Raw genomic sequence first — 26,037 nt, forward strand, 5'->3', positions numbered from 1 at the left:
GTGTTAATGTAAGCCTACTTGTGACACTAATAAGTAAACTTTAATCACATTTTCATTTGGGGGAGGTAGTGGCATGGTGGTTTTATCATTGGACTAAGAACCCAGAAAACCATGGTGATCCACTGGGGACCCGGGTTCGAATCCCACCAAAGCAAATGGTGAAATTTGAATTCAATAAAAATCTGGTATTAAAATTTGATGATGACCATTATCAATTGTTGTCAAAACCCATCTGGCTCGTTAATGTCCTTGAGGGGAAGGAAATCTGCTATCCTTACCTGGTCTGGCCTACATGTGATTCCAAACCCACACCAATATGGTTGACTCTGAAATGGCTTAGCAAGCCATTCAGCTCAAGAAGCAATTAGGGATGAGCCCAGCCAGCGACACCCATATCGCATGAACTAATAAAGAAAAATTGTCCTTAGTTCATCCTGGGTTAAGGAAGAGGAAATGTGCAAAAGTTTTACCTCCTGATGGTGAGCCAGTGGATGTGGCTAATGTCGCCAACTGTGACTAATCGATTCCTGAGGTTTCATCACATGACCTCCCCCCCCTCCCCCCCCAGCTCCAGTCAGGTAACACACCCACCCTTGTGACTCCATTCCCTTCCTGCGTCAATTGAAAAGCAAAAGGATTCATTACCCAATTGGATGTCTGTCGCCAAACAATCTTTTTCAATATCTTAAATTTGGTGAAGTGAAATGCCCAAAAAAAAAATCACAAAAGGAAACAATTTATTTTTAGTGTCCCGGTGATTTTTTTCCCCAGGGTTGCATGCTGCAGTGTCCTGGACATTGATCCCTGGAGACTCCAGCCCAATCCAAGAGGGCTGGCAACCCTAGATTGGTTGTGAGTCAAAGGCCTCTCCGTGGCTTATGAGTAATAGCTGTTTGGACGAAAGCACCAAAGGATGAGTAGCTGTTGGGTTATGTCCCCATGAGGAATCTACCAATCGCAGGAAAGGAAGGACCCCATTGCCCTCAGAAAAAAATGAGAGCCATCAATACGTTAAAGGATGGAACCCAACATCTCTAAGAGAGGAAGGGAAAGAACTGGGGAGAAAATTGGAGAAGTCACAAAGAGAAAAAAAACCCTGTAGTCTGGAGCTTGATTTAATTTAAAAGCTTAATGTTTATTTATTAGAGTCACAAGTAGTCTTACATTAACACTGCAATGAAGTTACTGTGAAAATCATCCAGTTGTCACATTTCGGCGCCTGTTCGGGTACACAGAGGGAGAATTTAGCATGGCCAATGCACTTAACCAGCACGTCTTTTGGACTGTGGGGGGAAGCTGGAGCGCCTGGATAAAACCCACGCAAACACGGGGAGAATGTGCAGACTCCGCGCACTGTGCCACCATGCCACCCAATTTGTTCATCTGGGCTTCACTGGCTAGGCCAGCATTTATTACCCATCCCTAATGGCACTTGAAAAAGAGCTGTCATCTTGAACCGCGGCAATCCATATGGTACACGCACAGTGCCGGTAGGGAGGGATTCCAGGTCCCAGTATTTCTCCCTCCATTGTCTGTCTGAGGAAATGATGGAAAATTTCACCAGGGCCCAAGAAATTGAAAAACAGGTGTCTTCACTAGAACCAATGAGCAGAAGAATTGCTCAGTTTGGAAATTTATAATTCCCCTGACATCTTATTGTCAACATAGAGAGTAGGAGCAGGAGTAGGCCATTCGGCCCCTTTTTGAACCTGCAACACCATTCAACAGGACCATGGCTGATTCTCTATCTCAACTTCATACTCCCGTTCTCTACCCATATCCCTTAACACCTTTAATCCAGAAATCTATTTCCTTTTTAAATATATTCAGGGACTTAGTCTCTGCAGCCTTCAGTGGTAGGGAATTTCACAGGTTCACCACCCGCTGAGTGAATACATTTCTCCTCATCTCAGTCCTAAATGGCCTACCCTGTATCCTGAGACTGTGCCCCATCTTCTAGACCCCCTCAGCCCAAAGAAACATCATCCCCGCATCCAGTCTGTCCAGCCCTGTCAGAATTTTATACCTTTCATTGAAATCCCCTCTCCTAAAAATTCCAGTGACTACTTGTCCAACAAACCCAAAACCCAACCTCTCCTCATACAACAATCCTGCCATCCCAGAAATTGGTCAACCTTCACAGCACTCCCTCTATGGCAAGTATATCCTTTCTTAGGTAAGGTGCCAAAACTGCACCCCTTTTGCCGAATACTGAATTACTCCCAATCCTCAGGCTTGCTACTTTCTCTAGCAACTTTATACGACTCCTATATTTTCTGGCAATGACTCCTGATGTGGTTAAGACTGGTTAATCTAAGTTGTAGACCAACTTAGAGTTCCTACAAATCCATAATAAAAAGCAAAATGCTGTAGATACTGGAAATCTGAAATAATAAAGTATTGGAAAAACTCAGCAAGTCGGGCAGCATTGACTCTCTGTAGTGTTAATGTTTTGGGTCCAATACGAATCTTCTTCAAAACCTACATACCTTTGGATATACAGTGGTTAGCACTGCTGCCTCACAGCACCAGGGACCCCGGGTTCAATTCCAGCCGTGGGTCACTGTCTGTGTGGAATTTGCACATCCTCTCCATGTCTGCGTAGGCTTCCTCCAGGTGCTCCGGTTTCCAAAGATGTACAGGTTAGATGGATTGACCATGCTAAATTGTCCCTTAGAACAAAGAACAAAGAAATTACAGCACTGGAACAGGCCCTTCGGCCCTCCAAGCCTGCAAAAACCATGCTGTCCGAGTGAACTAAAACCCTTCCGGGGACCATATCCCTGTGTTCCCATTCTATTCGTGCACTTGCACCTTAAAACTCACTGCTTCCATTACCTCCCCCAGCAGCAAGCTCCAGGCACCCATTACCCTGTGTGTAAAAAGCTTAATGTCAGGGGTATTAGCTAGGGTAAATGCGTGGCGATATGGGGATAGGGCCTGGGTGGGATTGTTGTCGGTGCAGACTCATTAGGCCAAACGGCCTCCTTCTGCACTGAAGGAGTCTGTGACGATTCTATATACCTCACAAATCCACGCTGTTACACTGTCCTAAAACATTGTCTCTAAAAGAACTAATCACTGAACATTTCCCACTTCAGTTAATCGCCCATTTACCCATGCTTCGAGACCCAGACCAAGATGTGAAGCTCATAAAAGGACCGTTGCATTATAGGAGGTATCATCTTTTAGACCTTAATCTGAGGCCCCACTTGTGAGATTCAATTTCTTAAGCTAAATGAGGAACAGTTCTCTGGTGTCTGGGACAACGTTCTTCCCTTCAACCAATAGCACTGAAAACAGATGAACTAATTTTTCTTCTCATTGAGGGTGTTGGCTATGAGGAGAGGCTGAATAAACTAGGATTGTTTTCACTGGGAAGATGGAGGCTGAGGGGAAAACTGATAGAGGTCTACAAAATGATGAGAGGCATAGACAGGGTGGATAGTTAGAGGCTTCTTCCAAGGGTGGAAGTTTCAATTTCAAAGGGGCACAGGTTCAAGGTGAGAGTGGGAGAGTTTAAGGGAGATGTGCGGGGGAAGTTTTTCACGCAGGGAGTGATGGGTGCCTGGAACGCGCTGCCAGAGGAGGTGAGGGAATGTAGATACGTTAGCAACATTTAAGAGGCATCAGGATGGGTACATTTATATAGATGATCTGGAGGAGGGAACCGAGTGTAGGGTGTCGAAATTTGCTGATGACACCAAGATTGGGGGAAAGGCAAATTGTGCGGAGGGTGTGGAGAGTCTGCAGAAGGATCTAGATAGGCTGGGCGAATGGGCCAGGAAATGGCAAATGGAATTTAATGTTGGCAAGTGTGAGGTGGTCCACTTTGGCAGGAAGAATGGTAGGAAGGACTATTACTTACGTGGCGAAAAACTGCAGCAGGCGACGGTGCAGAGGGACCTCGGGGTCCTTGTGCATGAGTCGCAAAAACCCAGCCTGCAGGTGCAGCAGGTGGTCAGGAAGGCGAATGGGATGCTGGCCTTCATAGCGAGGGGGATTGAATATAAAAGTAGGGAGGTCTTGCTGCGGCTGTATAGGGCATTGGTGAGGCCGCAGCTGGAGTACTGTGTGCAGTTTTGGGCGCCGCACCTGCGCAAGGATATTTTGGCCTTGGAGGGAGTGCAGAGGAGGTTTACTAGGCTGATACCGGAGTTGAGGGGGTTGAGCTATGAGGAGAGGCTGAATAAACTAGGCTTGTACTCGTTAGAGTTTAGAAGAATGAGGGGAGATCTCATTGAGACGTATAAGATGATGAATGGGATGGATAGGATAGAGGTGGAGAGACTCTTCCCGCTCAAAAAAGACAGTAGGACTAGGGGGCACAGCCTCAAGATAAAGGGGGAGCGGTTTAGAACGGAGTTGAGGAGGAACTTCTTCACTCAAAGGGTGGTGAATATCTGGAATTCTCTGCCCGTTGAAGTGGTGGAGGCTGCCTCGCTAAATATTTTTAAGAAGCGGGTTGATGGGTTTTTGATAAGAGAGGGGATTAAGGGTTATGGGGAGAGGGCGGGAAAGTGGAACTGAGCCACGACAGATCAGCCATGATCTTATTGAATGGCGGGGCAGGCTCGAAGAGCCAGATGGCCTACTCCTGCTCCTATTTCTTATGTTCTTATGTTCTTATGCACATGAATAGGGAGGGAATAGAGGGATGCGATCCAAGTAAGGGCAGAAGGTTTTTTGTTGGTTAATTAGGATATCACGATCGACACGGCTTGGAGGGCAGAAGGGCCTGTTCCTGTGCTGTATTTTGCTTTGTTCTTTGATTTTTATATTGCCACTTGTGGTATCTAAAATTGTTGTTGCATCAGAATAGAAAGTGCTTGTCAAATGAACGCATGGGAAATGAAGTGCTTTGAGATGTTTCTAAGAACCTGCGAGTCTTTCCAACCCAAATATTTAATCTAACCTGATGCTACTATGCCACTTAGTGGATGAATTCAGCAACAGTGTCGACCCTGTGTTTGCAATTTGTATCATTCATTACAAACACGACACTTGCGAATCCAAATATCCTGTTTTTGATGGGAAAGATTGGACCTGGCTTTCGGGATTTCACGAGCCACAGCAACGTGATCAGTTTCTCTCCCTCCACAGCCAACTCAAGAATCTCAACCACAACTTCGAAAAATATCCAATATACTCAAATGGATGTGAATTCCAAACTCAAACGACCCAGGCATAAAAGCAAATTACTGCGGGTGCTGGAACCTGAAACCAAAAGAGAAAATGCTGGAAAATCTCAGCAGGTCTGGCAGCATCTGTACGTAGAGAAAAAGGCTGACGTTTCGAGTCCAGATGACCTGGGTCATCTTGACTCGAAACATCATCTCTTTTCTCTCCTTACAGATGACCCAGGCATTATGTGCCAATGAGATGGCTTGCTGCCCCATTGAGTGGGCACCAAGCACCATTGGAATAAGTGGGTGGTTCTCCTATCCAAGCTGACGTTGCCAACATAAGAACAGTCAGTGCCCTCCAACAAGTAATTCCTTGGGTGAAGCACTTAAGCCTTCTCAACAAAATAAGGCACCTCATCGATGTAAATTATTCATCATTGTAGCGTGTAACAGAGGCTGGACCAGAGAAAATCAAATACCGTCTAAAAAAGAACTGACTCCTTTCTAATGGTCTGTGTTTTGATATATAAATTGTTATATTACACGAACATGGGAGAGTTTGGGAGAAATGCATGACAGAAAATATGTATTTGAAGGGATAATTTGCCACAATATTGGTGGTTGTGTCTGATGGTGTTTCCGAGGGAAGTGAAAGGTGGATGTCTCAATACAGCTGCCAACACTCTGAAAGTGGTGCTTACCGGCGAGATTTACCTCGCTGTCACCACAGTGTTTCCCTTCAGTGGGCATGTTTTCTAGCAGAGAGTGCAGGCTGGCAACAGGGCAACTGGACCCAAGCTCTTTGCCAGCAATGACAGGTGGTCAAGGGATGAGCAGAAGTGAGAAGGGGTTTGGTGGACTTCTCTTCTTGCAGTCCTGCTTTGAGCCTCATTGTGTCCAGCTACCCAGTCAAGTAGACGCCACAGCAATTAGAGTGCCAACAAAGACTGACAACAGGGCAATGCTGATGCCCTGTTAAGACAGTGTAACTATATCTCATTGTCACATTTCGTTTCCAGATATTAAAGCCACCTAGGGGCAGAATGTAGTTACTGCACCATTTGTTTCTCCATTCACTGGATGTGGGAACCACTGGCAAGAGTCATAAGAACGCCACAATGTTGAATGAGGCCATTCGGGCCATCGGGTCTGCACCGACAACAATGCCTCCTAGGTCCTATCCCTGTAACCCCAACATATCTCTCCAACCTATGCATCACAGGACACTAAGGGGCAATTTAGCATAGCCAATACATTCAACCTGCACATCTTTGGACTGTGGGAGGAAATCACCGGAGCACCCAGAGGAAACCCACGGAGACATGGGGAGAACATGCAGACTCCACACAGACAGTAACCAATGTTGGGAATCGAATCCAGCTCCCTGGAGCTGTGAGGCAACAATGCTAACCACTTTTATTTTAGTTATATCCAAGCAAAAACCAAATTGGCCCAGTCAAAGTCCCTACTAGAGAGACATTACAGATCAACGCTAACAAGACAGGCTCCCCTTTTCCTGTCTTGGGCTCAATCAACAAGATCCAAACTGATGGGAGCAGGCATTACGCCCCCTCCAAAGCCTGATCCAAGCTTCATCTCAGCCAAAAGGCCAAGATGACATTTTAAACTGCTGTTCCACTGTGCCACCCAAGGCCAGCATTTGTTGCCCATCCCAAATTGTCCTTCAGCCGAGTGGCAGTTAAGGGTCAACCACATCACTGTGGGTCTGGAGTCACATGTAGGCCAGACCAGGAAAGGACGACAGATTTCCTTTCCCAAAGGATACTAGTGAACCAGATGGGTTTTTTTTAATGATAATCGACAATGGATTCATGGTCATCATTAGACTTTCAAGCTCAGATTTTTGCTTTGGATTGAATTCAAATTTCAGCATCTGCCATGGTGGGATTTGAACCTGGGTCCCCAGAGCGTATCCAGTGACAATATCATTGCATCACTTCCCCTGTCATTATTTGATAGAAATTGATTGAATAAGATTAAGGTAAACCTCTGAAGTGGAGAAAAATGGAGGGATGCGGGGAAAGGGACAGAGAGTGAGATGTTCTTACAGAGAAGTAGTACAGACTCGATGGGCTGAATGGCCCATTCTATGATGTTAACTGCCTTACGTTCAATCTGCTGCCTTTGGTTCCTCGCTATTGAAAGGCTCAATCTACTCTATCCAATGCTTACATACTTTTAAGTACTTCTACTTCTCCTGTAACCCGAGCAACTACAATGGAAAAACTAACCCAGCTACATCTCTTCTCTTCCAGGTGCTGGGGAATCTGGCAAGAGCACGATTGTCAAGCAGATGAAGTAGGTTGTCTGGCTTATTCCTTTTGAAAGAATGTTATTGTTTCCCTTGGTAACAGATTAAGGTCATACTGACATGGCCTAGCTTCAATGTTCACTCAGAACGTAACTGTTGGTGTTACTGGGAGGCACCGGGGAAGACATTAGACACTCAGGGCGGGATTTTCCAGCCACGCTCACCCCAAAACTGGACCATCCCACCCGAAGTCAATGGACTTTTGCATGGTCCACCCCTGCCTCCCCCAACTCCCACCCCATCCCATCCCCCCACCCCCCCACAACTTCCCCACCCCCCCCACCACCCCCCATCCCCCCCAAACTCCCCCACCCCCCACCAACCCCCAACAACACCTCCCCCCGACCTCTTTGAGGGAGCAATGCTATCCACTGTGTCACCCTCATGATTTTTCCAATCTCCAGGTCTTCCCTCTTTATTTGTAGATACGTACGTTTCCCTCGAGGAGATTGTGTGGTGTAGAGGGGCAGCATCTCTGCCTCTGAGCCCGGATCTCTGTTCAAAACCCCCCTCAGGACTTGATGGCAAAGGAAGCTGTGTTGATGATGTGGACTAACAGGCTGATACCCAACCTGCAGGCCCTTCCAACACACACCGATGAGAGCGGGTGAGATTCCAGCTCAGTTGTATGATGGAAAGGAAGTTGGCAAGATGGTTAGCACTGCTGCCTCACTGCGCCAGGCACCCAGACTTAATTCCCAGCTTGGGTCACCATCTGTGTGGAGTCTGCACATTCTCCCCGTGTCTGCCTGGGTTCCCTCCGGGTGCTCTGGTTTCCTCCCACAGTCCGAAAGACCTGTTGGTTAGAGTGCATTGGCCATGCTAAATTCTCCCTCAATGTACCCGAACAGGGGCCGGAGTGTGGCGACTGGGAGATTTTCACATTGACTTCATTGCAGTGTTAATGTAAGCCTACTTGTGATAATAACAAATAAACTTAAAAAAAACTTTCCTTCACCCCTATGTATTCGATGGGCCAAACGGCCTTCTCCTGCACTGTAGGGATTCTATGATTCTAAAATCCTCATGTACTCTGTTGCTTGACAGAATTATTCACCAAGATGGCTACTCCCGCGAGGAATGTCTTGAGTTCATCAGCATCATCTACAGTAACACCTTGCAGTCTATGATGGCTATTGTCAAGGCAATGACCACACTCAACATCGGATACGGAGACAGTGCCAGACAGGTCTGTGAAACCAGTGCACAGATTACCAGACACAATCACACTATGAGCACCACAATCACACTGGGAATACAATCACAGAATGGCGATGGCACAGAAGGAGCCCACACAATCCGTTGTGTCTGTGCTGGCTCTTCCATTAGTCCCCACCCCAGCCTGTTCCCCACAGCCCCACAAATACTTTCTCCATGATACTCAATCAATTCACTTCTGAAAGTTGCAGTGAATGTCTACACCAGACAGATCATTCCAGATCCCAAACATTCATTTCCTTCCTGTAGCCTCTGAATTTTTTGCCACTCACCTTAAATTGTTCTCTGATTCTCAATCCTTCTGACATAGAAACACAGAAGATAGGAGCAGGAGGAGCCCATTTGGCCCTTCGAGCCTGCTCTGCCATTCGTTACGATCATGGCTGATTGTCCAACTCAACAGCCTAATCTTACTTTCTCCCTTTAACCTTCAATCCCATTCGCCCCAACTGCTATATCCAGCCGCCTCTTGAGTACATTCAATGTTTTGGCATCAACTACTTCCTGTGGTAATGGATTCCACAGGCTCATCACTCTTTGGGTGAAGAAATGTCTCCTCACCTCCGTCTTAACTGGTCTACCCTGAACCCTCAGACTGTCACCCCTGGTTCTGGACTCCCCCACCATTGGGAATATCCTCCCTGCATCTACCCTGTCTAGTCCTGTTAGGATTTTATAAGTTTCTACGATATTCTCTCATTTGTCTGATCTCCAGTGAAAACAATCCTAACCTAGCCAATCTCTCCTCCAACATCAGTCCCACCATCTCCAGAATCAGCCTGGTGAATCTTCGCTGCTCTCCATCGAGAGTGAGAACATCCTTCCTCAGAAAACATAGAACATAGAACATAGAACATTACAGCGCAGAACAGGCCCTTCGGCCCACGATGTTGCGCCGACCAGTTACAAAAACAATGACCCACTAGCCTATACCAATCCCTTTTCGTCCATAAACCTATCCAGAGATCTCTTAAACGCCCCCAAACTAGACGCATTTACAACTGCAGCAGGCAGGGCATTCCAATCCTTCACCACCCGCTGGGTAAAGAACCTACCCCTGACATCCGTCCTGTAGCTACCCCCCCTTAATTTAAAGCCATGCCCCCTCGTGCTAGCTTTCTCCATCCGAGGAAAAAGGCTATCACTATCCACCCTATCTAAACCTCTAATCATCTTATATGTTTCAATAAGATCCCCTCTTAGCCGCCTTCTTTCCAACGAAAACAACCCTAAATCCCTCAGTCTCTCCTCATAGGACCTCCCCACCATACCAGGCACCATCCTAGTAAACCTCCTCTGCACCCTCTCCAACGCCTCCACATCCTTCTTGTAATGCGGGGACCAGAACTGCACACAGTACTCCAAGTGCGGCCGCACTAGAGTAGTGTACAGTTGCAACATTACACTGCGACTCCTAAATTCAATCCCCCTACCAATAAACGCCAAGACACCGTACGCCTTCTTAACAACCTTATCTACTTGATTCCCAACTTTCAGGGATCTATGTACACACACACCTAGATCCCTCTGTTCATCCACACTATTCAAAGTCCTCCCGTTAGCCCTATACTCGACACATCTGTTGCTCCTACCAAAGTGAATTACCTCACACTTCTCCGCATTAAATTCCATCCGCCACCTCTCGGCCCAGCTCTGCAACCTATCTAAGTCTCCCTGCAGACTATGACACCCTTCCTCACAATCTACCACACCTCCAATTTTGGTGTCATCAGCAAATTTACTAATCCACCCAACTATACCCTCATCCAGATCATTAATAAAAATTACAAACAACAGTGGCCCCAAAACAGATCCCTGAGGCACACCACTCGTAACTGTACTCCATGATGAATATTTACCATCCACCACCACCCTCTGTCTCCTATCTGATAGCCAATTCCTGATCCAACTTCCTAGATTACCCACAATCCCATACATCTGCATTTTCTGCAGAAGCCTACCATGGTGAACCTTATCGAACGCCTTACTAAAATCCATGTATACCACGTCAACTGCCTTACCCCCATCCACCTCTTTGGTCACCTTCTCAAAAAACTCAATAAGGTTAGTAAGGCACGACCTACCCGCTACAAAACCATGTTGACTATTTCTAATCAATTCATTACACTCCAAATAACTATAAATCCTATCCCTAATAATTTTTTCTAAAACCTTGCCCACAACAGAAGTAAGACTCACCGGTCTATAATTCCCGGCAAAGTCTCTGTTCCCCTTCTTAAACAATGGGACAACATTCGCTATCCTCCAATCCTCCGGGACTACACCAGAGACCAATGACGACCTGAAGATCTGAGCCAGAGGCTCTGCAATCACCTCTCTAGCCTCCCAGAGAATCCTAGGGTAGATCCCATCCGGACCAGGGGACTTATCTATTTTCAGCCCCTCAAGAATTTCCAGCACATCCTCTTTATCAACCGTAATACTGTCTATTTTACACCCCTGCAACCCAATGTCCTCCTCAGCTATATTCATGTCCCCCTGCGTGAACACCGAAGAGAAATATTGGTTCAATACTTCTCCAATCTCCTCCGGTTCCACACACAACTTCCCCCTGCTGTCTGTAACTGGCCCTAATCTTGCCCTGACCAACCTTCTGTTCTTGACATACCTATAGAACGCCTTAGGATTCTCCTTAATCCTATCAGCCAAAGTCTTCTCATGTCCTCTTTTAGCCCTTCTCAACTCACTCTTCAACTCCCTCCTAGCCAATCTAAAGCTTTCTAGTGCACTATCTGAGCCCTCCAATCTCATCCTAACATAAGCCTCCTTTTTCTTTTTAACCATCGACTCAACTCTTTTAGTGCACCACGGTTCCCTAGATCTACCAAATCCACCATGCCTGACAGGGACATACCTATCAAGGACTCGCAGTAGCTGCTCCTTGAAAAAACTCCACATTTCAGACGTTCCCAGTCCCTGTAATCCCCTAATCCAATCCATGCTTCCTAATTCACTCCTGATAGCCTCATAATCGCCCTTACCCCAGCTAAAATTGCTGACCCGAGGTTCATGCCTATCTCTTCCCATCACTAAGGTGAACGTAACCGAATTGTGGTCACTATCACCAAAATGCACACCAACTTCCAAGTCAAGAAAAGGAGACCAAAACTGCACACAATACGCTCGGTGTGGCCTCACCAAGGCCCTGTATAATTGCAACAATATATCCCTGTTCCTGTACTCGAAACCTCTCACAATGAAGGCCAACATGCCATTTGCCGTCTTTACCGCCTGCTGCACTTACATGCTTACCATCAGCGACTGATGCACCCAGGTCCCACTGCACACTCCCCTCTCCCAATTTACAGCCATTCAGGTGATAATCTGCCTTCTTATTTTTACTTCCAAAGTGAATAGCCTCACACTTATCCCATCCCCATGTTGGAGTATTCCATGTGCAATGGGCTACAGACTGCATGACTAGCATCCTCCATGCTTCAAGTGATTGTTGCAGAGAGTGACTTATCATTGTCATGACAAAAAGGATGCCAGGATTTTACTATTTGAAAGGATGTTTCACCTTGTGGGAGAGACCAGAACTGGGATGAAGTGTAAGAACCAGGCTCTCCCTGTCAGGCAATACCTCAATGTAGCTCTTCCCCACAGCAGCACTTCCAAGGTAGGGAGCTCACTGCTGATGGTGCCAACACTGAGCCACTTTCTCTAAAGCAGCAAGCCCGAGGGCAGTGCTTTCGTGGGGTGGCGCAGTGGCACAGTGGTTAGCACTGCTGCCTCACAGTGCCAGGGACCCGGGTTCAATTCTGGCCTCGGGTTACTGTCTACGTGGAGCCTGCACATTCTCTCTGTGTCTGCGTGGGTTTCCTCCTGGTGCTCTGGTTTCCTCCCACAGTCCAAAGATGTGCGGATCAGGTGGATCGGCCATGCTAAGTTGTCCCTTAGTGTCAGGGGGATTAGCGAGGGTAAATGCATGGGGTCATGGAGATGGGGCTTGGGTGGGGTTGTTGTCAGTTACGTAAGATCATAAGAAGTAGGAGCAGGAGTAGGCCATCCAGCCCTTCGAGCCTGCCCCGCCATTCAATAGGATCATGGCTGATCTGAAGTGGATCAGTTCCGCTTTCCCGCTTCCTCTCCATAACCCATAATTCCCCTGTCTATCAGAGTTCATGCTCGATGGGCCAAATGGCCTCCTTCCGCACTGTAGATTCTCTGATTCTTGCTCCGACATTCCGTTCTGCGGTCACAGACTGAACTCGTGGCGAAAAACCGGCAACACATTCTTACGAAATCCACTTTCCCCCACAGGATGACTCCCGCAAACTGATGCATCTAGCTGATACGATCGATGAGGGGACCATGCCAAATGAGCTGTACGAAATTATCAGCCGTCTCTGGAAGGACAGCGGCATCCAGGCCTGCTTCGAGCGAGCCTCGGAGTACCAACTGAACGATTCTGCCGGCTAGTAGGTGGCTCCTTTATAGGGAAAAACAGCTAATCTAGTAGCTAGTTGCTGCAGGTAGAATTGTTGCCGCGTTTGCCAACAGAACCGCCCCAGCTGCACTCCGAGAGTGGGTTGTCGAGTGAACGCTTTGAGGTTTCCCCTGTGCTGTTAGGCACTCCTCTGCCTATAGATGGCGAAGTTGTACTGTATTAAAACTCTGACAGCACAACACCACCATCTGCCAGCGAAAGCTGGTACTGCAGGAACAACAAATACATCTTTTTTGATTCATTCAAGGGATGTAAGCAATGTTGCCCTTCAAGAAGGTGGTCTGTGCTACTGTCCATCTGGTGCAGGTGCCCCCATAGTAGCAGTTTGTGACAACCGTGTGGTTTGCTTGGCCATCCCAGAGGGCGATTAAGGGACATTGCTGTGGGTTTTACAACCATTGACAATAGTTTCATTAGATTTCTAATTGTAGACTTTAATTAAGTCCAAACTCCATCGGCCATGGGATTCGAACCCAGACCTCCAAGGCATTACCTCAAGTCTCTGGATTATTAGTCGAGTGACAATGCCGTTCGGCCACCTGTTAATCCCCCTGACCCTAAGGGGCAATTCAGCATGGCCAATCAACCTAACCCGCACATCTTCGGACTGTGGGAGGAAACTGGAGCACCCAGAGGAAACCCACGCAAATACAGAGAGAATGTGCAAATTCCACACAGATAGTGACCTGAGGCTGGAATTGAACCCAAGTCCTCCGGCATTGTGAAGCAGCAGTGCTAACTACTGTGCCACCGTGCTGCCCCAGGGTAAGGGACGGGTAAGAATGGCCAATTCCCTTCCCTAAAAAAAATTAGTGAACCAGATCGGGTTTCTTTACAATATTCTGATCGTTTCGTGATCACGATTAACAAGGCTAGCTTTTTTACTTCAGATTTATTAATTTAATGGATTTAAATTCACCCAGTTGCCATGGTAGGATTTGAACCAGACCATCAGTCACTATGTTATGGCGCCCTTGAATTATATCGAATTAATTGCAATTTTAACACACTGAGCAAAAAAGATTCCAAATGCACCTTGCATTAGACAAAGAGTGTCAAAAAGAATTGGGCATCAAACAGGAACGGGGTTCGTGAAGTTGATGAGTACAGGCAAAGTTGAGGTGGTTTTTTAAAAAAATCTATACTCCATCCTTAAAGTTACAAAGCCAGAGTGGACCAGGCAAACCCGAACCCATTCCTTGCTTGCTCCAAATTCAAAATTAGAATTGAATCCAATTTACAGTCCCTGAGAGAGAGACAAACAATATCCAAGTAATAATTGGAATTAAGGATCTATGGAAGACCATGAAACCATTGTCAGAAATACACAACTGGTTCACTGATGTCCTTTAGGGAAGGAAATCTGCTGTCCCTACACTGTCTGGTCTACATGTGAATGCAGAGCTGCAGCAATGTGGGTGGCACTGCTACCTCACAGCTCCAGAGACCTGGGTTCGATTCCCAGCTTGGGCCACAGTCTGTGTGGAGTCTGCACGTTCTCCCCGTATCTGCGTGAGTTTCCTCCAGCAGCCCAAAGATGTGTGGGTTAGGTGGGTTGGCCGTGATAAATTGTCCATCAGTGTCAGGGGGCAGACTTGATGGGCCAAGTGACCTTGCATAGGGATTCTATGAAGCTGACAAGATAAGGCAATGTGCCCCATCTTGGGATTAATCTGATGCTGGATCTTAGCCAAAAGGCCAAGATGGTGAGTTTGGAGATGAAGTTAAAAACAAATTGTATTTATACAGCACCCTTCAAATCCCCAAGATGTCCCAAACTATTTTTAAATGATAATGACTAGATTGCACACAGCAAGGTGCCACTAACAGCAAGTGGAGTAAATGGCCAGTTGATTTGCTAATGTCATTATGGAATCTTCGAGGCTAGCCCATTGCACTGAGGGTGCGCTGATGCCTACGATCATGCTTTGCCCAGAAGGTTAAGGTAGAGTTAAGGATCGGGGTGGCCAACGAGGTTAAATCGAGGCTTTACCTGATGCAATTTTTCAATGCCATCTCGGCTTGTTAGCAAAAATGAAGCATTAGATTGAGCCGGGGGTGGGGAGAGAGGTGGGGGTGACAATGCCTCATCCTGTCAGTTTGGATCTGGTTTGTCCCTCAATGATCTGGACACTTAAAAATGTGAGGCTCGCGACCATTTCTATTTCATCCCCGTTGATGTAGACAAGGGCCTATCCTCCACTAAGCTTCCTGAAGTTGGTGACAATCTCCTTCATTTCGTTGAAATCGAGGGAGAGGTTATTGCCACCACACCAGTTCACCAGATTCTCTATCTCATTCCTGTACTCATCAGTGTTTGAGATCCGGCCCACTACAGTGGTGTCATCAACAAACTTGAAAATCGAGTTGGAGGGGAATTTGGCCGCACAGTCCCAGGTTTACACACTCGGCCTCAATTTGATAGCCTTTGGTGGACAGGGGCACGAGTGCCACGACTGAGCCAATCAAACATGTGGATAGTGAGGCCGAGAGAGTTAGGGATAAAACCAAAAAAATGACAGGCTTCAGACCAACAAGAATCAACAAGATCCCCCATTCTGCCTTCCCCTTTCTCCGACCTCCCCTGAATTGTCAACAGCTAATCTGATGTCTGGTCGCTGAGTCTTGTTCCTTTCCTTCTCTTTTGACCTCTCCAGCTATCTCAATGACCTGGATCGAATTGTACAGCCAGGGTATCTCCCCACTGAGCAAGACGTACTGCGTTCAAGAGTCAAAACCACCGGAATTATCGAGACCCAATTTGGATTTAAAGATCTCAACTTCAGGTACCGAGAATGGGGATGAATTTCGTTAACGTTCCCCAGTCTGCAAACCTATCCTAACTCAGCAAGCTAAGCTGCCATAAGCTTCTGTCTCAGAACTAAGGGACACCAGTTAAAAATAAAGGCTCTATTTAAATGGAGATGAGGGGTATTGTTTTTTTCCTTCGGAGAATCACGGGTCTGGAATTCTCTTCCTCAGGGAGTGGTAGAAGCAGGGTTATAGAATCCCTACAGTTCAGGAGGAGCCCATTCGGCCCATCAAGCCTGCACTGACCACAATCCCACCCTATTCCCTATTAGGGCCCTATTCCCCCTAACCCCTGTTAATCCCCCGATACCTAGGGGCAACTTATCATGGCCAAACAACCTAACCTGCACATCTTTTGGACTGTGGGAGGAAACTGGAGCACCCAAAGAAACCCGTGCAGGCACAGGGAGAACATGCAGATACCACACAGACAGAAACTCGAGGCCGGAATCGAACCCACCCAGGTCCCTGGCGCTGTGAGGCAGCAGTGCTAATCACTGTGCCATCATTGCCACCTAATGATGATATCCACAAACTTGCAGAATGGGCTTGTAATTGACAAATGATATAATTCCACCCACACAATCCCCCACTCCCACCATAGGACCCCCTTCCTCTGTCCCCCGCCACCCATGGGACACTCCCTCCACCGCCCCACAGGATGCACCCCCTGCTCCCAAGCTGCAAGGGACTACACCCCCTGACAGGAACTCCCCCACTCCTGGGCCAGGCCTAAGCACCTCTCCCTCCATCCCCACCACCAGGGCTGGGCCCACCCAACCAGTCAAGCCCTCAGTCCCACCCATCTAGCGAGCGCACTAACCCTGCCTTGTCATGGGATCTTTAAACTGGGTTGGTAAATAGCAGCCAGTGCCGTAACAAAGTGGGGGGGGGGGGGGTACGAGGGGAGGGGGTTGCTGACTTTTGCTTGCCTGGGAATCGGCAATCCTTAGCGCTGGCCATAGGGAGGTACGACACTGCCCAGATCTCACCTGGGTGGGATTGTGGTCGGTGCAGGCTTGATGGGCCGAATGGCCTTCTCCTGCACTATAGGGATTCTATGTTTCTATAACTGGCCTGAGTCGGAAGGTTTGGTGGGTCAGGGTCACCTGGATTCCAAAGTAAGAACTCCAAGAGGTGGCAATCTGACTCAATCGCTCCATTAGAAGTTACAGCCCATTATATAACAATCTAACTTAAAGCTGAGCCGATGTTTGTCCCTTGTATGTTTGCCCTATTAAAAGTTTATTATCCTCTTTATCTCTTAATAACCAGAAATGCAGTTACACAGAATTACTTTACAAGTCATTGTTTGCCCAGAAGGGTCACGCTCCCAAGCATAATCTTTGTGACTTGGTGTACCTGAAGGCCTGGGCTGGAAGTGCGATGGAATGGAGTGTTTCCCACGTGATCAGTCAGTCTTCGTTTTCTTCCTCCACAGAATGTTTGACGTGGGTGGTCAGCGCTCTGAACGCAAGAAATGGATCCACTGCTTTGAAGGCGTCACCTGCATTATCTTCATCGCGGCGCTCAGCGCTTACGATATGGTGCTGGTGGAAGATGACGAGGTGGTAAGTGGCCCCCGCACTCTGAAAGTGACCCTCACCTTTAACGCGAAGCCGAGTGGGTGGAAACAGACAGATCACCCCCACCTCCGACCCTCCCAGGTCCCACTGCAATCACCGTGGAAGCAAGTCTGCCTGCTAACACCTCACAACGATGTACAATGAGTGACATTTGCCGTACGCTGAGATCCTCACGGAGTTAGAAGTCTCACAACCCCAGGTTAAAGTCCAACGGGTTTATTAAGTGCTACCTAATAAACCTGTTGGACTTTAACCTGGTGTTGTGAGACTTCTTACTGTGCCCACCCCAGTCCAACGCCGGCATCTCCACATCACCCTCACGGAGAGCTGCGACTGTTTACCAAAGTTATATAGACCATGAACTGACCAGGGATAACCAGTAAGCTTCAGCCAGCCAAGAGAGAGGATGAAAAGTAAAGATGAAAATGTCAATATCTTTAAACTAAACCTCAAGAAATAGCCACAGTTACACAAGAAATTAGGAGTCCTAAAACCAAGCAAAGCCTAATACAAGGAACATGTGATAAAATGAAGAGTAGGCCATACTCCCCCTCAAACCTGTTCTGCTATTCAATTAGATAATGGCCAATCTGTACCTCAGTTGCTTAACTGTCTGTTCTGCAGTCCTTAGAGTTTAAGTTTATTTGTTAGTGTCACACGTAGGCTTACGTTAACACTGCAATGAAGTTACTGTGAAAATCCCCCAGTCGCCACACTCCGGACCTGTTCGGGTACACTGAGGGAGAATTTAGCATGGCCAATCCACCTAACCAGCATGTTTCTCGGACCATGAGAGGGAACTGGAACACCCGGAGGAAACCCACACAGACATGGGAAGAACGTGCAGACTCCACACAGACAGTGACCCAGGCCAGGAGCCGAATCTGGAAACCGAATCCAGGTCCCTGGCACTGTGAGGCAACAGTGCTAACCACTGTGGCACCATGCCACAAATACCCTGCCTAACAAAGGCCTGTCAAGGTCACTCTTAAAAAAGGCCCAGTTTTCCTTTAGGGAACTGAGTTTTAGATTTCCACAGCTCCTTTGTGCGAATACATGCTTCTTAATCTCAGCCTTAAGGAGCCGAGTTCTAATTTCAATATTATTCCAAACTGGTTTGGCTTCTTTTCTGACTAATCGATCGCTCTTGGTGAATTACAGAACCGTATGCACGAGAGTCTGCATCTCTTCAACAGTATTTGTAACCATCGTTACTTCATCGCAACCTCCATTGTCCTCTTCCTCAACAAGAAGGATGTGTTCCAGGAGAAGATCAAGAAGACTCACTTGAGTATTTGCTTCCCAGATTACGACGGTCAGTCCAAATGTAACGGTTCATCATATTGTTCACAGGGCTTCAATTAAGTGAACCATAACGGGGGGGGGGAGGGGATGGGGAGGGAGCGGGGAGGGGGCAACTATCTGCACACATCTTACAAACACCATCGTGCAAACCTACAAATTCCAGTTCGCGTTTAACTGATTGCTAAACTGTGCCCACCCCAGTCCAACGCCGGCATCTCCACATCACCCTCATGGAGAGCTGCGACTGTTTACCAAAGTTATATAGACCACGAACTGACCAGGGATAACCAGTAAGCTTCAGCCAGCCAAGAGAGAGGATGAAAAGTAAAGATGAAAATGTTAACATCTTTAAACTAAACCTCAAGAAATGGTCATAGTTACTTAAGAAATTAGGAGTCCTAAAACCAAGCAAAGCCTAATACAAGGGACATGGAAATGAAGAGTAGGCCATTCAGCCCCTCAAACTTGTTCTGCTATCCAGTTAAATAATGGCCAATCTGTACCTCAGTTGCTTCACTGTATGATCTGTGGTCTTTAGAGTTGACATTTATTTATTAGTGTCACACGTAGGCTAACATTAACACTGCAATGAAGTTACTGTGAAAATCCCCTAGTCACCACACTCCAGACGCAGCGTTTATTGTCCAGGGCGTCTCTCGAAACTGTGATACACAATTGGTGTTGTTGCACAATCCTGCCTACAAAACACACCAAAACAAATGACATAGCCATTGTGTGTTTCCAGTTTTACTGGAAACTATTCCCTTCAGTGTTAATTGCGGCTCAGCCACTGGCACTTCTGGCCGAGTTCAGAAGCTTCAAGTCAGTTCGCGTCCCGCTCCAGAGATTTGAGGCTGATCCTCGCGTGCAGTCTCGAGGAGGCACCGTGCTGTGGGGTGGGCCATTTCGAGATGCCCACATGGCCTCCCGGGAGAACGTGAAGAATCCTGTGTGACGTGGAAGATGAGCAGGCGAGTTTACCTCAGTGTCCTTCTGGGTCCATACTCATCGCTCATTCAACACCGCATAGACCGATTGTACGATCATTGCCACACTGCGCTTTGTGGGAGCTTGCTGTGCACAAGTAGGCGGCTGCATTTCCGACATTGCAAATGGCAACACTTCTAGGGCATTTCATTGGTTACGCAGCATTCTTGGGATGCCCTGGGCCACAAAAGGCGCCATAAAAATGCAAGTTTATCCTTTTCCCAGCATGCTCTTGTGTCAATGTTTCCTATTGAACAGCCACTTACTTTTAGACCAGAAATTACCCCTGTAACCATCCTGTGACTGTAATTTCCCATTGGTGATGTTCACAGGATCACAGAACACTACAGTGCAGAAGAGGCCCTTCGGCCCATTGAGTCTGCACCGACCCATGTAAGGCCCTGACCTGCCCATCTAATCCCACTTGCCAGCACTTGGCCCACAGCCTTGGATGTTATGACGCGCCAAGTGCTCATCCGGGTACTTTTTAAAGAGTGTGAGGCATCCCGCCTCCAGCAACCTCCAGGCAGTGCAATCCAGACCATCACCACCCCCTGGGTAAAAAAGGTTTTTCCTCAAATCCCCCCTAAACCTCCCACCCCTCACTTTTAACTTGTGTCCCCGTGTAGCTGACCCATTGACTAAGGGGAACGGGTACTCTCTATCCACCCTGTCCACACCCCTCATGATCTGGAACACCTCAATGCTGTGAAGTATCGGTTGCTGCTCCCAGTTGCCGAGTATTGTGGAGGAGCTTCAGAGTCCTGACAAGGTTTTTCTCAGCTTTGCTATTTGCCCACACACAATATCACATTGATGTGGAGATAAGAACAACACGTTTGACTTTCAAATGAATTACACCCTGCATGTGCCAGACCTATTTACTGTGTAATACAAATCTCTATTCCCTGCAAATAATAATTACCTTCACTTCGATAAATGCTAGCCTTGTGACTTGTCTCTGTACATGGTTTTGGGCAGGTGGCAGAGGTCAGTCTGTGCTTCTCACCCTCGCTAACCACCCCTCCAATCTCCACACCCAAATATGTTTCCATTCCAAAACCCTCATGTGAGGTTATAAATGACACCGCAATCACCTGGATGTTCAAACCGCAACCTATTTACAGCACAGCAACAAGACATAATGTTTAAAGTTTATTTATTAGTGTCATAAGTAGGCTTACATTAACACCGCAATGAAGTTACCGTGAAAATCCCCCACTCGCCACACTCCGCCGCCTGTTCGGGTACACTGAGGGATAGCTTAGCGTGGCCAAAGCATCTAACCAGCACATCTTTCAGGCTGTGGGAGAAAACCAGAGCACCCGGAGAAAACCCATGCAGACACAGGGAGTACATGCAAGCTCCGCACAAACACTGGCCCAAACCAGGAACTGAACCTGGGACTCTGACGCTATCAGGCAATGTTCTGCCATTGGGCCATTGGCTCAATATCAGTGTTTATATTCCACATGAACCTCCTCCGAACCCTTTTTCATCTAAACCCCATCAACAGATCCTTCTATTCCTGCCTATCTTATCTAACCATGGGTGGCACGATGGCACAGTGGTTAGCACTGTTGCCTCACAGCGCCAGGAGCCCGGGTTCAATTCCCAGCTTGGGTCACTGTCTGTATAGATTTTGCACATTTTCCCAGTGTCTGCATGGGTTTCCTCTGGGTGCTCTGGTTTCCTCCCCCAAGGATGTGTGGGTTAGGTGGATTGGCCATGTTAAATTGCCCCTTGGTGATGGGAGGACTAGCTAGGGTAAATGTATAGGGTGATGGGGATAGGGTGGGATTGTGATTGGTACAGATTCAATGGGCCGAATGGCCTCTTTCTCTAACTGAAGGATTCAATGGAACCTCCTCTTGAGTGCATCTATGCTACTTGCCCGCCCTACGACATGTTCCACATGCTCACGTCTCCACTGGTAAAGAAATTTCTCCTGAATTCCCCATTGGGTTTACAGCAAATATCTTACAGTCACGACCCTTAATTTTGGTCTCACTTGCAAAATGGAAACACCTTCCCTATGTCTCCCCTTTCAGACCCTTCCTCAGTCTTGAAGACTTCCAATCAGTTGTTTTTCAAACTGCCCCTTTTCATTCTTCCCTCTTAGTTCCGGTATCATTCGGAGTGAGTCTTTTTTTCTGCGCCATCTCCAGTGCCCCTGGTGTCGTTTGTACAGAGACCAGAGCTGTTCACAGTCCTCCGAGTGTGACCTAACCAAATTTAGTTCAGGAATCATCGCTACGTCCTCAACATGTGACCGATTCCCAACCAGCTGCCATTTCCACCCTGACAATCGGCACAAAATACTTACCCCACCCCATCCTAGTTGCAGTCTTGCCAAGCTCAGAACAAACAAGATAACAGCAGGTCAGTGAAGATCTCAGTTCGTGAATACACAGCGATACAGACCTGTTATTATTCAACTGGAACTCTTAATGTTTTCCAAACCAAAATAGTTACAGAGAAACCTGACAATATTTCTAAGCTGTTTTACTGATTTCCTCGCCCTTTCTGCTCAGTCTGTTAAATCCATTGTTTTTTACATTAATTTCCATGGGTTCATTATCCGGCTCAGTTGCTGCATTGCAGTTGAGCTGAGTTCACATACACACATTCACAGTATGCACACAGCATGTATACCCGCGTCAACACAAATGATGAACATTACACCTTTATAGAACCTTAGTTAGGCCGCACTTGGAATACACTGTTCAATTCTGGTCACCACACTACCAAAAGGATGTGGAGGCTTTGGAGAGGGTACAGAAAAGATTTACCAAGATGTTACCTGGTATGGAGGGCTTTAGCTATGAGGAGAGGTTGGGGAAACTTGGTTTGTTCTCACTGGAACGACGGACGCTGATAAAAGTCTACAAGATAATGACGGGCATGAACAGAGTGGATAATCAGAAGCTTTTTCCCAGGGTGGAAGAGTCAATTACTAGGGGCACAGGTTTAAGGTGCGAGGGGCAAGGTTTAAAGGAGATGTACCGAGGCAAGTTCTTTATACGGAGGGTGGTGGGTGCCTGGAGCTTGCTGCCAGGGGAGGTAGTGGAAGCAGATACGGTAGTGAGTTTTAAGGGGCATCTGGACAAATACGTGAATAGGATGGGAATGGAGGGATATGGTCCCCAGAAGTGTAGGGGGTTTTAGTTCATTCGGGCAGCAAGGTCAGCGCAGGCTTGGAGGGTTGACGGGCCTGTTCCTGTGCTGTAATTTTCTTTATTCTTTATTGAAATGTCCACGTTTACCTACAGGATTGTTGACTGCATTTTCCTACATATCTCTTCCTGTCACGCTCCTAGAACATATCTTGTTGAAAGAGGCTAAGCTGTTTAATGTAACTGAAATGTGCACAGAAGGGGAATGTAGAATGAAGAGCAGGCCATTCAGCCCATCTAGCTTGTTCCTGTGTTCACTAAGGGGCTGACCTGCACCCTTTCTTCAATATGAGGGGCTATCAGCGGGAATACTCAGGGAGCATCTGGGGGAGAGGCATAGAGTTACCTTTCAGGTTGGTGGCCTTTCATCAGAACAGAGGAATTATTGATTATTATTAATGATCACCGTTTCCTCATTTCCAATTGGTTTGGTCTAAACGCACAAACATATGAATCATGAGCAGGAATAGCACCTCGAACACACATTTCAACAAGATCATGGCTGCTCTGACTGTGGCCTCAACTCCATATTCCTGTTGACCTCCCCGATAACCTTTGATTCCCTTCCTAGTCAACAACCAATCCAACTCTACGTTCAAAACATTCAATGACCCTGCCCCCTGCTGCTCTCTGAACATCTTTTGGGGGGAGACAGTTCCCCATTTCCAACCCCCTTCTTGGGTGTTGGAAAACACAGTCTCACATCATCCACATTCCTGCCAAGATGTGCGGTGTGCTAAGCAGGTGTCCTGCGCGTGCGCTGAGCCAGTGCGCTGCGCGTGCGCTGAGCCAGTGTGCTATGTGACTGCTACACCGGTGTGCTGCATTGGTGCTGCGTGGATGTACTGCACTAGTGTGTTGTGTGGGTGTTGCGCCATTGTGTTGCATTGTTGGTGTGCTGCATAGCTGCTGCGTAGGTGCTACGTGGGTGTTCTGCACCAATGTGCTACGTGGCTGCTGCGCCAGTATGCTATGTGGGTGCGGCATGTGTGTACTGCACCACTGTGCTGCAGAATAAGTGTGAACAGCCAAACAGAAACATTTAAAGAGACTTCATATGAAACTGCCGTACACAACAATAAAAAGACATTAGGCTGAAATAGCCGAGTTCTCAGTTTAATGTTATGCCCCCTAGTTCTGCTTAACATCAACTGCCCTCCTCCCCCCACCCATGCCGCCTCTATCTAACCCTATTAACTAACTTAATTATCTTAAACTCTTAAATACTTAATGCTGAAGAATCCAGCTTTGGGCAGCTTGACATAAGCTTCATATCCTACATTAACAGCAAATCTTTCGTCACAGATCATAACAACGTAGATATTTACGGTAGAACAGACAGGTAGGGAGCTGACCCCAGTCTCACTGTATCCATCTCCAGCCTGACCATGGCTCTGGGTCAGGTATCTTTACACATCACCGTGCGGACAGTCCTATACTCAGTCCCTTAACCCTTTATGTTCCAGACCCCACCTATTGCAAACACATCACCCCTTAACCCTCAATACTCAAAACAATGCAAGTGTATTCTGTACAATCTGTCCTCATTATTTAACCCTTTAGCCCTCATTTTATTCCAGTTGATCTGTGCTGCAGCCTTTCCAAGGCCAATTCATCCTCCACTTTTTTGTATCTCAACCCCCTTGCAATAAAGGCCAGCATTCCAAAGCATTCTAATTATCTTCTGTCTCTTATGAGACTAACAAACCCTGACCTGTAGAATTATTGAATAATGTAGCATCATAATTGGATATTTCTGTCTGACAGATACACTAATTCAATGTTATTCGTTACATCAAAAATTATAAATATCACCAAACAAAACTGAGTTGAGCACACTACAATCCAACACTGATTTCCTTTGGTACCAGTTCCTCTCTACGTTTGAGCATGCATCTTTCCACCTCTCTAGTTCTCGCTCTCTTCCTTTGTAGTTTTCTCTCTCTCTCTCTCTCTCTCTGTTTCTGCCTCCACATTTGCCCGCCCATTTCACAGTGGCACAGTGGTTAGCACTGCTGCCTCATAGTGCCCGGGACATGGGTTCAATTCCCAGTTTGGAGGGCATTAGCTATGAGGAGAGGTCGGAGAAATTTGGTTTGTTCTCACTGGAACGATGGAGCTTGAAGGGGCGACCTGATAGAATTTGACAATATTATGAGAGGCATGGACAGAGTGGATAGTCAGAAGCTTTTTCCCAGGGTGGAAGTGTCAATTACGAGGGGGCACAGGTTTAAGGTGCGAGGGGCAAGATTTAAAGGAGACGTACGAGGCATGGTTTTTACACAGAACTTGGTGAGTGCCTGGAACTCACTGCCAGGGGAGGTAGTGGAAGCAGATACGATAGTGAGTTTTAAGGAGTGTCTGGACAAATACATGAATAGGATGGGAATAGAGGGGTATGGTCCCTGGCAGGGAGGGGGCTTTAGTTCAGTTGGACAGCATAGTTGGTGCAGGTTTGGAGGGCTGAAGGGCCTGATCCTGCGCTGTAATTTTCTTTGTTCTTTTTTTCTTGGGTGGCTGTGCAGAGTTTGCACATTCTCCCCATGTCTGCTTGCGTTTCCTCCAGGGGCTTCGGTTTCCTCCCGCAGTCCGAAAAATTTGCTGGTTAGGTACTTTGGCCACGCTAAATTCTCCCACAGTGTACCCATTCATTGCAGTATTAATGGAAGCCTACTTGTCACTAATAACTAAACTTTGAAACATTTCTCAACCTGCCTCCTGCCATATATCACTCACTGACTTTCGATATTACCTCCATCTCCAACTCTGTTGAGTTCTGGGAGAGAGGGAGAGGGGGGAGGAGGAACATTCTGTGTACTGAAGATGATAATTAAAACTTCCCCTCAAGTCAGTGGCAAAACAGACTCATTTTGCCTCTCCACCATCACAAGCCAGATTTATCCAAATATTTGTTTCAACAATGTGAGAGACAGTAAAACACATACTGCCACTGAAACTAATCCCAAATACTTTGCTGTACATCAACTATTGGCTATCCAAATCACCCTCAACGATGAATCAAATA

The 26,037-nt window shown here is 47.0% G+C and overlaps 1 protein-coding gene across 1 annotated transcript in view; it reads left to right on the plus strand.

Moving 5' to 3' along the window:
• Window positions 1-26,037, plus strand: part of LOC145335724 (guanine nucleotide-binding protein G(t) subunit alpha-1) — a 70,079-nt gene that overhangs the window by 40,333 nt on the left and 3,709 nt on the right. Inside the window, exons 2-7 of the mRNA XM_080181454.1 lie at window positions 7,403-7,445; window positions 8,506-8,647; window positions 12,961-13,118; window positions 15,805-15,933; window positions 17,400-17,529; window positions 18,706-18,859. Coding sequence (XP_080037580.1) covers window positions 7,403-7,445; window positions 8,506-8,647; window positions 12,961-13,118; window positions 15,805-15,933; window positions 17,400-17,529; window positions 18,706-18,859 — 756 coding nt within the window. The remainder of the gene's footprint in view (window positions 1-7,402; window positions 7,446-8,505; window positions 8,648-12,960; window positions 13,119-15,804; window positions 15,934-17,399; window positions 17,530-18,705; window positions 18,860-26,037) is intronic.

This window comes from Carcharhinus amblyrhynchos, chromosome 3 (assembly GCF_965287045.1).
Source record: "Carcharhinus amblyrhynchos chromosome 3, sCarAmb.v2.hapA, whole genome shotgun sequence".
Classification (NCBI taxonomy): Eukaryota; Metazoa; Chordata; class Chondrichthyes; order Carcharhiniformes; family Carcharhinidae; genus Carcharhinus; species Carcharhinus amblyrhynchos.